Source organism: Puma concolor, chromosome B4 (genome assembly GCF_028749965.1).
Source record: "Puma concolor isolate L17-30 chromosome B4, mPumCon1.1.hap2, whole genome shotgun sequence".
In the NCBI taxonomy this organism is placed as follows: domain Eukaryota; kingdom Metazoa; phylum Chordata; class Mammalia; order Carnivora; family Felidae; genus Puma; species Puma concolor.
In genome coordinates, this window is record NC_141673.1 from 110,894,319 (window position 1) to 110,908,116 (window position 13,798).

The following is a 13,798-nucleotide window of genomic DNA, read 5'->3' on the forward strand; positions in this document are numbered from 1 at the left end:
GCTGCCTTAGAAAGACAGTACCAAGAATGACAGCTGTCTTGGTGAGAGATCAGATATTATAATGCCAACCATAAACTGCTTGGAAGGGGAGCAGAGAACAGTCCAATTAGCAAGAAGCCGATTATGGATTTTAAGGAAATAAGTTTTAAACTACTGTTCAAAGTATTTTGAGAAATAAAAGTTACTGTCTTTGAAATAGTGTGTATTTTACAAATTAAGTACTAAATATGCAGAATAAAAGTTTAGAATGGAAAGAAGAACATCTAGTCCACCTATTCACACCATGCCCACAGTATAAAATAACCTATTACTTCTACCAAGATCCACTAACACACAATTGCTGGACTGTATATTTAAGAGGATTTTATTGAAGAGTTATCATGTGTGCCAAATAATGAGATTATCCTTTTCTGTAACTCCAATCAGATGTCTGTCAGATACAAAGATATATACACACACGTGCACGTGCACACACACACAATCTAAGTGCAGGACAAAGAGAAATGGGGTCCTGAGATAAGACCTCCAATGGACCCTCCACAACGACCAGAAATTCTTCTCCCAACTATTTCAACACCCCCCCCCCCACCACCTTCTCAGATCCTCTGTCTGCTGCCTCACCCAGAGCTCCTGTCCGCAGGCAGCACGCATCTCAGAAAACTGAGAGGCCATCAGGCAAACACCCACTCACCTTACTGCTTCTTCTTCCCTGGAAAATGAACCTATAGTACCGCCTCACCCACCTCCAGTGAAAGACCTAACACCCTCCAGGCTGGGGCTAGTGAATGACTCAGCATCTTCAAATTTTCTAAAAGTTGGCTCACACTCCGCACACAATACCCATTCACAAAGAGCTCCAACCTCTACCACAAAGAGTACTTTCCATCCCTAGCTCCCTCCTAGCCTCCTTTTATCCTTCTGGCTACTCAGTCCCCTTTTGTGGACTCGGCTTCTCTCAATTCAGTGGAAGGTGACTGTCTTTTAGCCTCCCTGTGTTCTTTCCCCCCAAGGGGTTCCTGCTCTATTCCTGTTAGTTCAACTTCCTCCTGCTCTCTTTTGAGCCCCAAATCTCTCCTCTCTGGCCCAGCCTCTCTCCTGAGCTTTCCACATAAATGTTCCTCGTAGGCACCTCAAATGGCAAATTAATCTCTTCTTCCATTCAATTATGATGACTTAAAACCAGAAATCTACAAAATATTCAGGAATATTTTGTCTTTCCTTTGGTCTCCTTGCAAAAAGTACTATTGATTCTACTTCCAAACTATATTTCAAAAGAATTTTCCTCTACATCTTTCCAGCCACTAACCGGCATATGAATGGCTTCCATTATTTCTCACCTTTATTACTGCAAAAACCATCCTGCCTCTAGGTTCATTTCTCTCCAAACCAGTATTCCTCTGATGCTACTGTGATCTTTTTACAAAGCAAATCAGATCATGTCACCTCCTTGCTTAAATGATTCAGAGGTTCTCCACTGCAGGAAGAGGACATTTATCATCTCTTCATCTTCCCAGGTCACCACTCACTTCTTCCTTGCATGTACACTACACTTAGGCATAATTAAATGATGACAGTAACAACAACTTTTATTTAATGGCCATGAAATAAAAGCCAACAGTATTCTGGATACTTTACATGTATTCATTTACAGCTCACAAACCCCTAGCAAGACAGGCAGAATTCTCATTTTACAGATAAATCAAAGGAGGTCAGAGAAATTAAGTCATGTTTCCAAGGTCAAATCTAAGATACCAGAATTCAAAGCCACATTTAGAGCCACATCTGACTCCAAAGTCCATGCGTTCCTACCAAGAGCAGAAAGGAGAGTGCCATTTATTAACAACTTGGCAAACAGGAGCTCATGGCAAGGGCTCATGGCACTGGACAGTGAAATAATAACATGTTCAGGACATACTGCGGTGTAGCAGTGGTTGGCAGAAAGGGGCCAAAGTCCTGGCTCTCCTGCAGTCCTGCTAGGAATTAGCTTGATGTGGATGAGACACTCCAGGACAGGTGAAGCAAGATTATTGTTGGAGTTTGAAAGCCTAGAGTTCAGGATGTAGCTCTGCCACTGATTGGCTGTGTAAACTTGGGCAAGTTGGTTACGTAGGATGATGACTTGCTGGGGACAGTCCTAGTTTGCCCTTGTTGTCCCCGAGTAACCAATAAAAGCACCCCCTTTCACATTCAGTAGAGTCCCAGTTTGGGCAATAAGTTATAAGGTCACCATATGCTTCAATGTTTTCATCTGTGAAATACGGGGAGCAGAACCCACCCCTCATTGTGGTACTGTGAGGGCTCTACCAGCACAATATGTGGAATGCTTATTAGCACATGGGCATGCTCAATGAATATTATGAAGTCACTTAATAACACTTCCTTAATCTCTGTGCTTTAACTTCCCATTTTCAGTGGCTGGACAAAACTGACCTTCTTAGGGTTTTGTTAAGGGTCAAAAAAAAAATAAAGCATTAAAAAATATGAGGTAGTATTAGCAGGGGAAAAAAGTTGGAAAAGTTTGGGAAAAAAAATGATATAAAAATGAAAGTTCCCTCATTTTTTTTTTAATCCTAAGGAGAGCAAACCATGACCTTGATTGAGAAGGTTAGATTCTCAAAGCACAGAGAAATGAAATTTGCACCATTATTCCTTTATTAAGAATTAACTGAAGGCCTAATGTGTGCAAACATGTATAGGAAGAGCACAGGAGCACTGGACAAAGAGACAGGTGGCCACTGCCACCACCTGCCACCACCTGAACACTCACGGTGTGCAGATATTCTGACAAAATCATGAAGGCAGAGTGTGATAGTTTCCTCACTGGGTTAAGAAAGTATCATTACCCAAGTCACAGCCAATACAGAGTGGATACAAGGACATTCTGTACAATTCCCAAGTCCATATAAACTCAGGGCACTTATCCAAGAGCACAGAAGCACTCACAGTCAAGAACAGGGCTGCGACACAGAACTCCACCAGCCCTTCCAATACTACCACAGGCTTCAGACACAATGACAAAAGAAGAAAACAAACAAAACAAAGACCCTTCATCTCTGATCTCAAGGTAGTAACAAACTAATATTCCATGGGGGAAAAAAAAAGGGGAGACTGAACAGCTTTTGGCAGGATCAATTTTTATAGCAGGGAAAGACTATAAGTTCTGAAAGACTAAAAGATGAGAAGAAAAAGCAAACAACCATGGAATTAAGAACAGAAGCAGACAAAATCATTAATTTATGAAAGCAGAAAATAAACCAACATTGGATCTCAAGAACAAAAACTGGGCAAATGCCAACACTGAGGTCAAATTTTGCTCTATTGTAAGTCATGCATGCTGTCACCACAAAATAATTACATTCATAATGTACTTTACTCCCAGGTCAAATCTCAGCTTTATTATGGCTCAGTGTACTGACTCTACAATGGGAACAACTTTTTCTCATTAAAGTTCTGGCTGTGAGGCAAAATGCAGAACTATAATCCTTTAGGCTTGGCATCATCTGACGTAGAGGGGTTCCCTGATAGCACTGAGGGCCATGCAGGGGCCCCTTGCTCCCTCAGGAGGCTTCTGCACACCAACAAGCACAGGGTTTACTTACTGCTGCAGCCACAAAAGAAACAGAGGTTTATTTTCCAACTAATATTTTTCTGTTACTTAATTTCTTAAATGCAACGGCATATATAGTCCAGGCTGTACTTTTTGGGGCAGGGTGGGGTGGGAAACAAGCATATTCCAGAATTTTGGGGGTAAGTAGGGTGGATGTTCATCCAATGTAGGTCTTAAAATGTAAGAATATACATTTGCCTCAGAATGTAAGAAATTCAAGTTTCCTTCCTGTTTCGTTTGAGCTTGCTCTTCTACATAATTAGAAAACTGTTGCAGAAGTGCAAATATGCACAACGCAACTGTTTAAGGGTCCACACATATCCTATCTCCATTGCCATTCATAACTATCTTGGGAAACAATTCTGGGAGACAAGTGATATCATTCCTCTTTATGGGTGACAGAAGCAAAGCTTTCCCCAAGTCAGACAGGAACTAGGCATCACAAAGCATATCAGAACAATCAGAATTCAGGCCACTTGACTCCTAATAAAGTCTTCTTGCTACACCAAGTTGTTCTTAAGCAACATCCCTTCAGAATTCTCAATGAAAGCAGCTATACTGCTAAAAACATTTCTGGCTTCAGAAGGTCATTTCTTCTTTTAGGAAAAATTAAAAAAATAAAAGTTGTAACCTGAAGAAACAAATAGCTTTTTGTTGATCAGAGTTTAAAACTGAATTCATAAGACCATAAATACAACATTAAAAATCAAAGACCAGCTACTTTGAAATGTTTGGCAATTCCTCAAAATGTTAAATATAGAATGACCATATATCCCAGCAATTCTACTGCTAGGTATATGCCCAAGAGAAATGAAAATATATGTCCACACAAAATCTTGTACAAGGATGTTCATAGGAGCACTGATGGTAATAGCCAAAAGGTAGAAACAACCCACATGTCCATCAACTGGTGATTAGATACATAAAATGTGGCCTATCCACACAATGGAACAGTATTTGGCCATGAAAAGGAGTGGAGTTCCAATACACACTCCAATATGGATGCACCCTGAAAACATGCTAAGTGAAAGAAGTCTGTCATGAAAGACCACATATTGTATGATTAGATTTATATGAAATGTCCATAACAGACTAATCTGTAGAAGCAGCAAGCAGAATAGTGGCTTCCAGGAGCTGGGGGGAGATGAGGAACAGAGAGTGACTGCCAAGGAGTGCAAGGGTTCTTTTGGGGTAAATAAGTATGTTCAGAAATTGACTGTGGTAATGGTTGCACAACTCTATGAATATACTAAAAGCCATTAAATTGTATACTTTAAAATGGTGAATTTTATGACATGTAAAGTATACCTCAATAAATCTGTTTTTTAAATTCATAATTAATTATTAAATAAATAAATTTTTCACAAAAGGAAAAAATAGTCAAAAACCAAAAGCAAGAAAAAAACCTGATAGGATGGACTAGAACTGGAAATTAAGGCATCAGTACAAATTAATGATTTCTAAAGTGTCTCTTTCCTAGATATGTCTGCTGAGTGGGCCAGCTAGAAATGCTGACAGCAGCAATGAGTACACATGAAGTCTAGATCCGGGTGTCTAATACTGCTTGCGGCTGAAAAAACAAATCAGGGCTCCCTGGAGAAATGGCTACTTCCAGGACGGACCCAGGGAAGGACAAAATGAGCTTAGAATATCTTACTGTGCCAAAAATTTGGCAAGAGGGTGCCAGAAAGAAAGAAAGAGACAGAGAAAGAGAGAAAGAAATGATAGGGGCATGCCACAAGAACACAGAGCCAGTTTGGAAAGATTGCCACTAGACAAATCTAGGGAAATGTGAGCATCAAAATAATTAAAGACAGGAATGGCTATAAATCACTGAAAAAAACCCAGAAATCTAGAAGTCCATATTAAAGATGGATGGATGGTAGAATGGGCGGACGGGAAGAGAGCGCTCTCCCCTGAGAGCAGAATGACAACTGCCAAATGGGGAGGAGGCAGTGGGGCTGGAAAATTAGCATTTTCCAACCAAAATATAAGGATTGGTTCAAGCAAGAATGATCACTAGATGCTAAATCTGGGGATGGAGATAAGGAGAAGGATGTTTGCATGGCCCACAGACTGCTTAATAGTTGGCAGGGGAAAAGCAGTTAAATACATGGTAGAGAATCTGGACAGCATCTTGCAGGGTGATCAAAATCAACATCACCAATGAAGTCACATGGATATTGTGTCTCCAGATTTGAAGCACTAAGAAGGACAAGGGAGGATTCCATGAAGTAGTCTGGCTGCAAATGTTTCACACAAATCCAAAATAAGAAATAATCTGTTAAAAATAACATAAAATAAAATAAAATACCTGGCCTTGTATTCTTCAACAATGCCAATGCCATGAAAGACAAGAAAAGGCTGAGGATCTCTCCAGATTAAAGGACATTGAGGGGCACATCAAGTGAATGCCATGTGTGATTCTGGATTGAAATCAGTACCGGAGAAAAACAAGCTACATAGGACATTATCATGCGGCCACTTAACACAGTTGGACTATGGCTAGTTAATTAAAAAGAACTGTACCAATGTTAAATTCTTGATTTTGTTTTTTGTTTTCATAATTATTATTTTTTTTTGAGAGAGAGAGAGAGAGAGAGAGAGAGAGAGTGCATGCGCACGCACACACAAGCAGGGGAGTGGCAGAGGGAGAGGAAGAGAGAAAATCCCAAGCAGGCTCCAAGCCCAGTATGGAGCCCAACTCAGGACTCGATCTCACGACCATGAGATCATGATCTGAGCCAAAATCAAGAATCAAACACTTAACTGACTGAGCCATCCAGGAGCTCCAAATTCTTGATTTTGATAACAACGTTGTAGTTATACAGAGAATACCCTTGGTATTAGGAAATACACAGTACAGTATTAGGATGTAAAGGGAATGATGCAGACAATCTTACTCCCAAACATTCAGAAAAAATAATATTGGATAATGATCAGAGGATGGGTATAAAGTGATAAAACACTGGCCTAAAACTGGTGAATCTGGGTAAAGAGTATATGGGAATTTATTGTATTATTATTACAACTTTTGTAAGTTTGAATTTTTTCAAAAAAAGTTAAATATAAATGTGTGTAGAAGTTATATGTGCTTATATGACTATATAACATATATAACTATAAAACACATATAACTTTATATAACATACATATATATAACAATGTTTATATAAAGTATAAGAGCAGACTGTAACACACAGATGCTGGAGTGGGAACCTCTGCTTAAAAGGTAAGAGGAAAGACAATCTGCTTCTTGAAGGGCTTTTCTGGCAAAGTCCTTGCTCATTCTCAGACTTCATGTTTTTTCTTTGCTTTCTCTACTCCAGAAGTCCCTAAGCAAGGTGATGAAGTTGAAACAGGTTAAGAGAGCAAGGAAGTGAAAAATAAAGTGGCATAGTAAGGAGGGTGCCTGTCTGGCTCACGTGAGGAACAGCTGTGTCCCCTCTACCCTTAGTGAATGACAACAAAGGAACTAGGAAGTCACAGACTGAAGTCTATAAGAACAGCTCCTTCTGTCCATATAGCAATGTCTAAGCAATATGAAAACCAGGTAACCGTGGTCAAGAATTTGTGCTGGTTTATTCACAGATGAGATCCTAACAGTACATACAAAAGATCAGGGTTTCAAACACAGCAACTCCCACCGACAACATGCCATGAATTTTCTAGGACAAAGCCTAACACTGTTTCAGTGACCCCTTCACTTGTCTTAACAAGGATAATGTAGTTTTCAAAATGACCTAGGAAGGCACCAGGGAAGCAATTCCACCTGTCAGCTATATTTGTACAGAGCATTACATTTTACAAGCCTCACTTTACTTGTGCCACACAACTAGAGTAACAGAATGAAGAAAGGGAAGGGTGGGTAGGAAGAAACATGAAAGAAACAGGGCAAGAAAAGGTGCTCTATATACATAACCAAGACATTCAAAGACCTGACATCCTACACAAACTTCTCATTTGTCTCAACATTATCAGTATGCACACCATTATTATTTCTAGACACTCTAAAAGAAACCTGAGAGAATATAACAAACTGTGTCCACTACTTCAGCATTCTGTGTCAAGTGAACGAGTGTGAGTGTGTAAGAACCAGAGTATCTAAGGTTCCCGTGGTGAGCTGTAAAAATTCTGTACTCTTGTATTACTACAACTTTCCTATAAATTTGAAGTCATTTCAAAATGTAAGTTGGATTCTTTAATCTTCCCGGACTTTTAGATTCTTACTGAGATTAAAATCGTAATGAGGCTTCTTTCATACCATCCAAGCATATTATGTTGATGTTAACATAACAGTTAGTCAATAAGTTTGTGTTATATTGAGAGCAAATTTCCCAAAGAAGCAAAACAAGATTTAGAATTTTTAAAATTTCAGTTCCTGAATCAAACTCACTTCATTCTTGGGCTTCTATGGGTTAACAGATGAAGAGTATAGCCAGAAGAGACACATTTTAGAAGGAATCTACTCTTATCCCATTCAAAGCTAGAAGGCAGAAATCAATTCAGAATTCTACTACTTAAGAGGACTGTGAACTCTCTACAATAATATTCTCAAACAAAGTTGAATAGAATATATTCCACTCTGATCTTAACAATTATGAAAACACTATATCCATACTCAAAATACCAGAAAGACTTTCATCAGTTTTGGTATTGAACTTGGAAAATTAAACAGAATTTACCTATACTCTAATAGACAGTAACAGTAATAACATCAGCATATTTATACAGTGTTAAAATTAGTTTGCAAATCACCTTCCTTTCTATTATATCATCTGAGTCAGGCAGGCCAGGAATTATGACCCATTCTATGAGACGGAGACTTTTTCAAGATCCCCAAGTTATCAGGTGGTAGGTCTAGGACTTGAGTAAAATCCTTTTGGCTCCAGGTCCAGCTAAAGTGTGCCTGTTGCTTAACTGATAAATAACACCCTTTAGTTATTTTATTCTCTCACCAAGTTCCTAGAACTATCACCTGTCTCATTATTAAGACAAATACTGTAACAGTTTTGCATGAGAGTAAGGTAGGCCAGCCACTCAACTTCCTGTTCATTCTTTTTATATCTTTTTTTTCTTTAAAGACTTCTCAGAATGATCAATTCACTTTAGGTATGCCATCACCAAGTAGCAAAAGGATGTCACAGAAAAATTAGACCAAAGTAAAAGGCATGAGTTTTCCCTAAGTTTCAAAAGTGATTCCAGACTCTAGATACTTGCAATGCTACTTGCAATTTATAATCAGAGATTTTCACATTTTAATTAAAAGATTCATTAAAGTAGCTAACCTTAAAAAGCAAAGCCAAAACTTTAGCAAATGTTGAATAAGAGCTTTAAGTAAAGCTCTTTAGCCCACCCTCTTTTAATAACCTAAGTGTCTTTCATAATGTACTAAATTTTCCTACAACTGTTAATACTAATTACATCTAAAATATAGATGATGATTCTAATACTAATCTTTATAATTCACCCTAATTTAACTAACTGTCAAAATACCAGAGAACTTTACCCTCAAATGGTTTCAAGCTTTAGAACTTATAATAATTCTTTTAAAAGCAGCCTCCTTTTACTTATTCCTTTACAACTGTCTTAACTCTTCTCAGGCAATTAAAGGCCCATCTCTTTTCCAGCCTGGGGTTCCATTCTCTACTGTAGATCCTTTCCCTGTAGATTGTTCCCAAAGTCTACTCCTGTCACTTACTAAGGTACCAATAGCTAGGAGCCAGAAAAATCTTATTCTTCTCCACTTGGTGGAAGTTATTTCCCCTGAAGTCATCATTATCCAGGAGGGGAGCTGACTACCCCCACCATTCTCAAATGGCTTACCTATAGCCACTGCTTTCATTTTTCTTAAACAGTAGCCTCTGTAGATTATCTTAGCAACATGTACTAAGTAGGTTCTTCAGAAACTCGGAGAAATTAAAGAAACAATATCCCTCACAATAAAGCAAATAAAAAACAAAGTGTTTTATAAGCAAGGGCAAAGAATAACCATCATTCCACAGTTTAACAACAAATTAGATACCAAATTTTGGTTAGGGCCTGTATTCAGAAATGAGTCCTACAAACTATCCCATAAAAATTAAATGATCTCTAACTTCAGATAAAGAAGCTAAACCTCCATTCAAATGGGAACTGGCAAGAACTGGCAACATCTTCTGAGAAACAGTATATAGGGATGAGAGCTAAGAGGGGAGTTCTGGAGCCAGATCACCTGTGTCCCAATTCTCGTTCCACTGTTTATTTGGCTAACTGCTTTGTGCCTCACTTTCCTCATCTGTAAAATGTAAATGATAAATAGTACCTACCCAGCATGGTTACTGAGTAAATAGGTTAAACCAATTAGAACAGCCTGGCACAAACATGGCAAAATACTCAATAGACTGTACTGTTGATGATGACTCATCCTTTGTCTACTGCTCTAACTTATAACACCCAAGTGTCTCAAAATCTGAAAAGCACAGTTGGTTTATAAGTCTAAATGAATCTGCAGTAATTTCACTCAAATGACATTTCAGTTGGTTGGAATAGCACATTCCAATGGCTTTTCCCAGCACAGGCAGAGCCAATATGCTACTTTGCAACTGGTCTATTCATGAACTGGAAGGTCAGGCTGTTGCACAGTCATCTGTTATATAAGACAGCACAGAGATTTCTTTTATGCAGGAACAAGTACATGTGAGCAAATTTCAACAACTGTGTGATTTCACTCCTTGTGTCAGAATATGAGAGGTTTTATAGTAAGAGTCTGAGGGCTGAGCTGGGTTACAACACATAGCCCACCACGCTAATCCATATTCTGAGCCCAAGAGATATTTACTCAGTGTGTGCCATGTCTGTATACAACACAAAGTGTGATGTTAAGTGGGAGAAAATATAAAAACAGATCTTCAGATTAGCACTATGAGAGCACAACTCTGTCTTGCTAGCCACAATCAGAACAGGGTGGCATGTTCTTCCTCTTTCTTCAAAACACCTTAATACAGCTGCAATGTAAAGGTAGCGTGACTGCAGTATCAGTTCCTCTTTCCCTTGCAAGCTCCTTGGCAGACATGCTAATGAGTCAGAAAGTATCCAAGAGCATCCAGCAGGCAAATAGATGAAAAGTAAGGATTTATAAAATTAGTTCAAATCACTCAAATTTCTATGTCTAGGTATATACCACTTTTTTAAAGAAAGGTATATATTTTCCTTGTGATATAACATTTAACTTCAGAGATGCTTTACATATTGATGCTTCAAAATTTGAGAAGGCCAGGGAAGAGGTCATGAATGCTTTAAGAATCTGAAAAAAAAACTACAGACCCCCTCTCTGACCCTTTGAACATTGTATATGCATATATACACTGACACTGCCTAAGAAGGAATTACTGACCTCCTAATGGCCAAGCATGGAGCCCCTTGAGAGCATGGGCCCAGCTTATGAATTTCTTTTCAACTGCATTTTTCCAGATTTCTAAAGGTCAGAGAAGGCAGTATTATAGCTATAAGTCTCTTTAACACAGCCTCAGTGCCATATACTTCATAATCGACAAATACTTACATACAGACAGTCTAGAAATTTTGAGGAAAAACCCTTGTAAGGTCAAATACATCATTCCTTTTTTCAGTATGAGCATATATAGCACACTTATTTTGGTAAATTTTACCTACTTCACCATTCCATACCTCATGGAGACAGTTTTCCTTCCTAAATGAAGAGACATCTATGTGGAGGGAGAGGAAAGTGGCAGGTCTCCACACTCCTGCAGGGTACAAGCTGGGGTATCATGAGGTGGGGAGGTTAGTGGGAGGATGAGTGGAGCAGAGATGTAGCCAGCCAGTTGCATCTGCTGTTCAAGGAGGAACAACAAAGTAGCTCACAGGGACACTTTATGCCTGGCCAGCAGGGGATGGAGATAAAGCTTGGGACGGCCAAAAGTCTAGAGCTGAATTTTTGTAATCCTTTTAAAACTAAAGAGTTATCAAGTTTATTCTTCTGTGAGCAAAAGAACACATAAACTCTACTAGAGGATCTATAAATAACAACTGAGGAGAGGAAAGAGTGTGTGGAGGCAGATAGCCTCTTTGAAACAATTCTGTGTTTATTCAAATAGAAGTGAGTTACAGACAAAAAAAAAATAGTAATTTGGGAGTTGGGGTAGAAGAAGGAGAGAACGAGGAATTTAAAAGAAGTGGCTTTCATTTGTACCTGCATAGTATGTGCTATGGTGTTGTTCACACACATCTTCCCATGAACAACTGCAGTTTGGGGCTTCTGAAAAAACACTTGGGGCAATGGAAATATCAAGCCATGCTTGTCCAATTACAAACCAAAGTGAGTACATCATAACATTCTTCACAATCTTCCACGTACTGATAAAATACATGAACCATCTGCACCTATTACAGACATGGTTATTTAAGCTCTTTACACAGTATAATCATTATGAAGAACACAAGGAGACAGCTTCACTTACATGGTTAATGAAGAGACTCTTGCGTTTTTCTCTCACTGTGAAGACAAAAGATGCAACAGAAATGTTACATGCCTGCATGCCAACCCCTTGCAGGTCGTTGAGAGGACTGGGCCTCTTGTGTCACAGTCCCATCCTTCCATCAACCAACATACCTAGTTGCTCAATTCCTATTTATAAGACTATGTGACCTGCACAAATGCAGATCTGAACTTGGTTAACAGAGCAAACCATACACCCACTTAAGGTATAGCACCCTAATAAAACAACTGCAGCTATGATTAACTGAGTGGTGACAGCTTTCCAGTAACTAAACAATATATTAATTAGTAAATTTCTCACAAAACCTATATGCATCCATTAATTTAAGATGATTAATCAATAATAAGAATACTTGTTTCTAACCCACCAGATCCATTAAGGTCCCTAAAATCTGGGTGAAATATTTAACAACAATACCCATAACACAGCATTAAGACCAGGGAAAGATAATGTACATCAATGGTGCTCTTTATCACAGAAACCAATTACTCTCCGTGCTGGGTGCTAATGAATAAAAACCAGGCTTCTCACTAGGCAGCCTCCTGGAGCATCCTGCAGCACCCTCTCCCTCAGAAAGGCTGGTAAAAGTCACAATAAAAAAAACATTGCCCTGGAGCGCCTGGGTGGCTCAGTAGGTTAAGCGTCCGACTTCAGCTCAGGTCATGATCTCCCAGTTCATGGGTTCAAGCCTCATGTTGGGCTCTGTGCGGACAGCTCAGAGCCTGGAGCCTGCTTTAGATTCTGTGTCTTCCTCTCTTTCTGCCCCTTAACCACTCGCTGTCTCTCTCTCTCAAAAATAAACAAACATTAAAAAAACAACCACCAAGAAAAAAAACAAAAAACACTGCCCTGTCTAAAAGATCATTTCTCCTATTGCTGTCTATGCAGCATGGCCTATACTGAATGGCTCAGCCTTCCTTACACCAGATGTTAGTGTTCCCCAAAGTAGGGGTCCTCAGCCCCAAAGATGTAGAAGGGTGACAGGGAGCTCAGAGGATTATTAAAACTATTTAGTATAATTGAGTTTTGCCTCTTCTTTCCTGAAGACTTACTTCTGAGGGTACATAATAGTCAGCTAACACATTTATTGAGTAGATCACTGCAGAGGATATGAAGAATGGGCCTCCTTCAAGGAGATGACATCCTTGGTCCCTGGGAATCAATAATGCTATCTCAGGGTATCCTGAAATAATAGCATACAAATCCACCTCATCTGAGGTGGACTTTTTTCTTGGCAGGCCATGACCCAAATGCAGATTCACTAGTTTTCAAAAGCCCTTCAGCTGCTCTGAGGGGCCTGTGAAATGTTTTCCTATGTTTACATTCTGTTTTCAATTCACAAGGAAACATTTCTGTTTTCCTGAGAAGTCCTAATATCCCTGGAATGACTGCTGTCCCTCTTCCTATGTCAAAGATATTTGAGATACAAAGCAAAAACCAGCCTGAGGATGCTGCTCGGAGAAGGTGCCTACACCTGGCATCAGAGGGATTCATCTGCAGGCCACTGACATGCACAGCACACAGAGTGTGAGTCACCCTGGCTGTGCTGGAGACCAGACCCACACACAGGGAGCTCAAGTGCATATACAACAGTGTCTGCTATTCACAGTGTGGAGGCTGCAGGGTTTCTTCTGACCTAGTTCCAAAGAAGCATCATCCACATGTGAACCATAACAAAAGAAAAGTCAGGATC

At 39.3% G+C, this 13,798-nt stretch overlaps 1 protein-coding gene across 5 annotated transcripts in view; it reads right to left on the reverse strand.

Annotated features, from left to right (window-relative positions):
* CCNY (cyclin Y) overlaps positions 1-13,798 on the reverse strand; it is a 331,491-nt gene that overhangs the window by 47,351 nt on the left and 270,342 nt on the right. For 4 of the 5 annotated variants that reach the window (XM_086714585.1, XM_086714584.1, XM_086714583.1 and 1 more), the window contains one exon: positions 12,067-12,101. The exons of the other annotated variant lie outside the window; for it this stretch is intronic. In XM_086714585.1, coding sequence (XP_086570711.1) covers positions 12,067-12,101 — 35 coding nt within the window. The remainder of the gene's footprint in view (positions 1-12,066; positions 12,102-13,798) is intronic. 5 annotated transcript variants of the gene reach the window in all.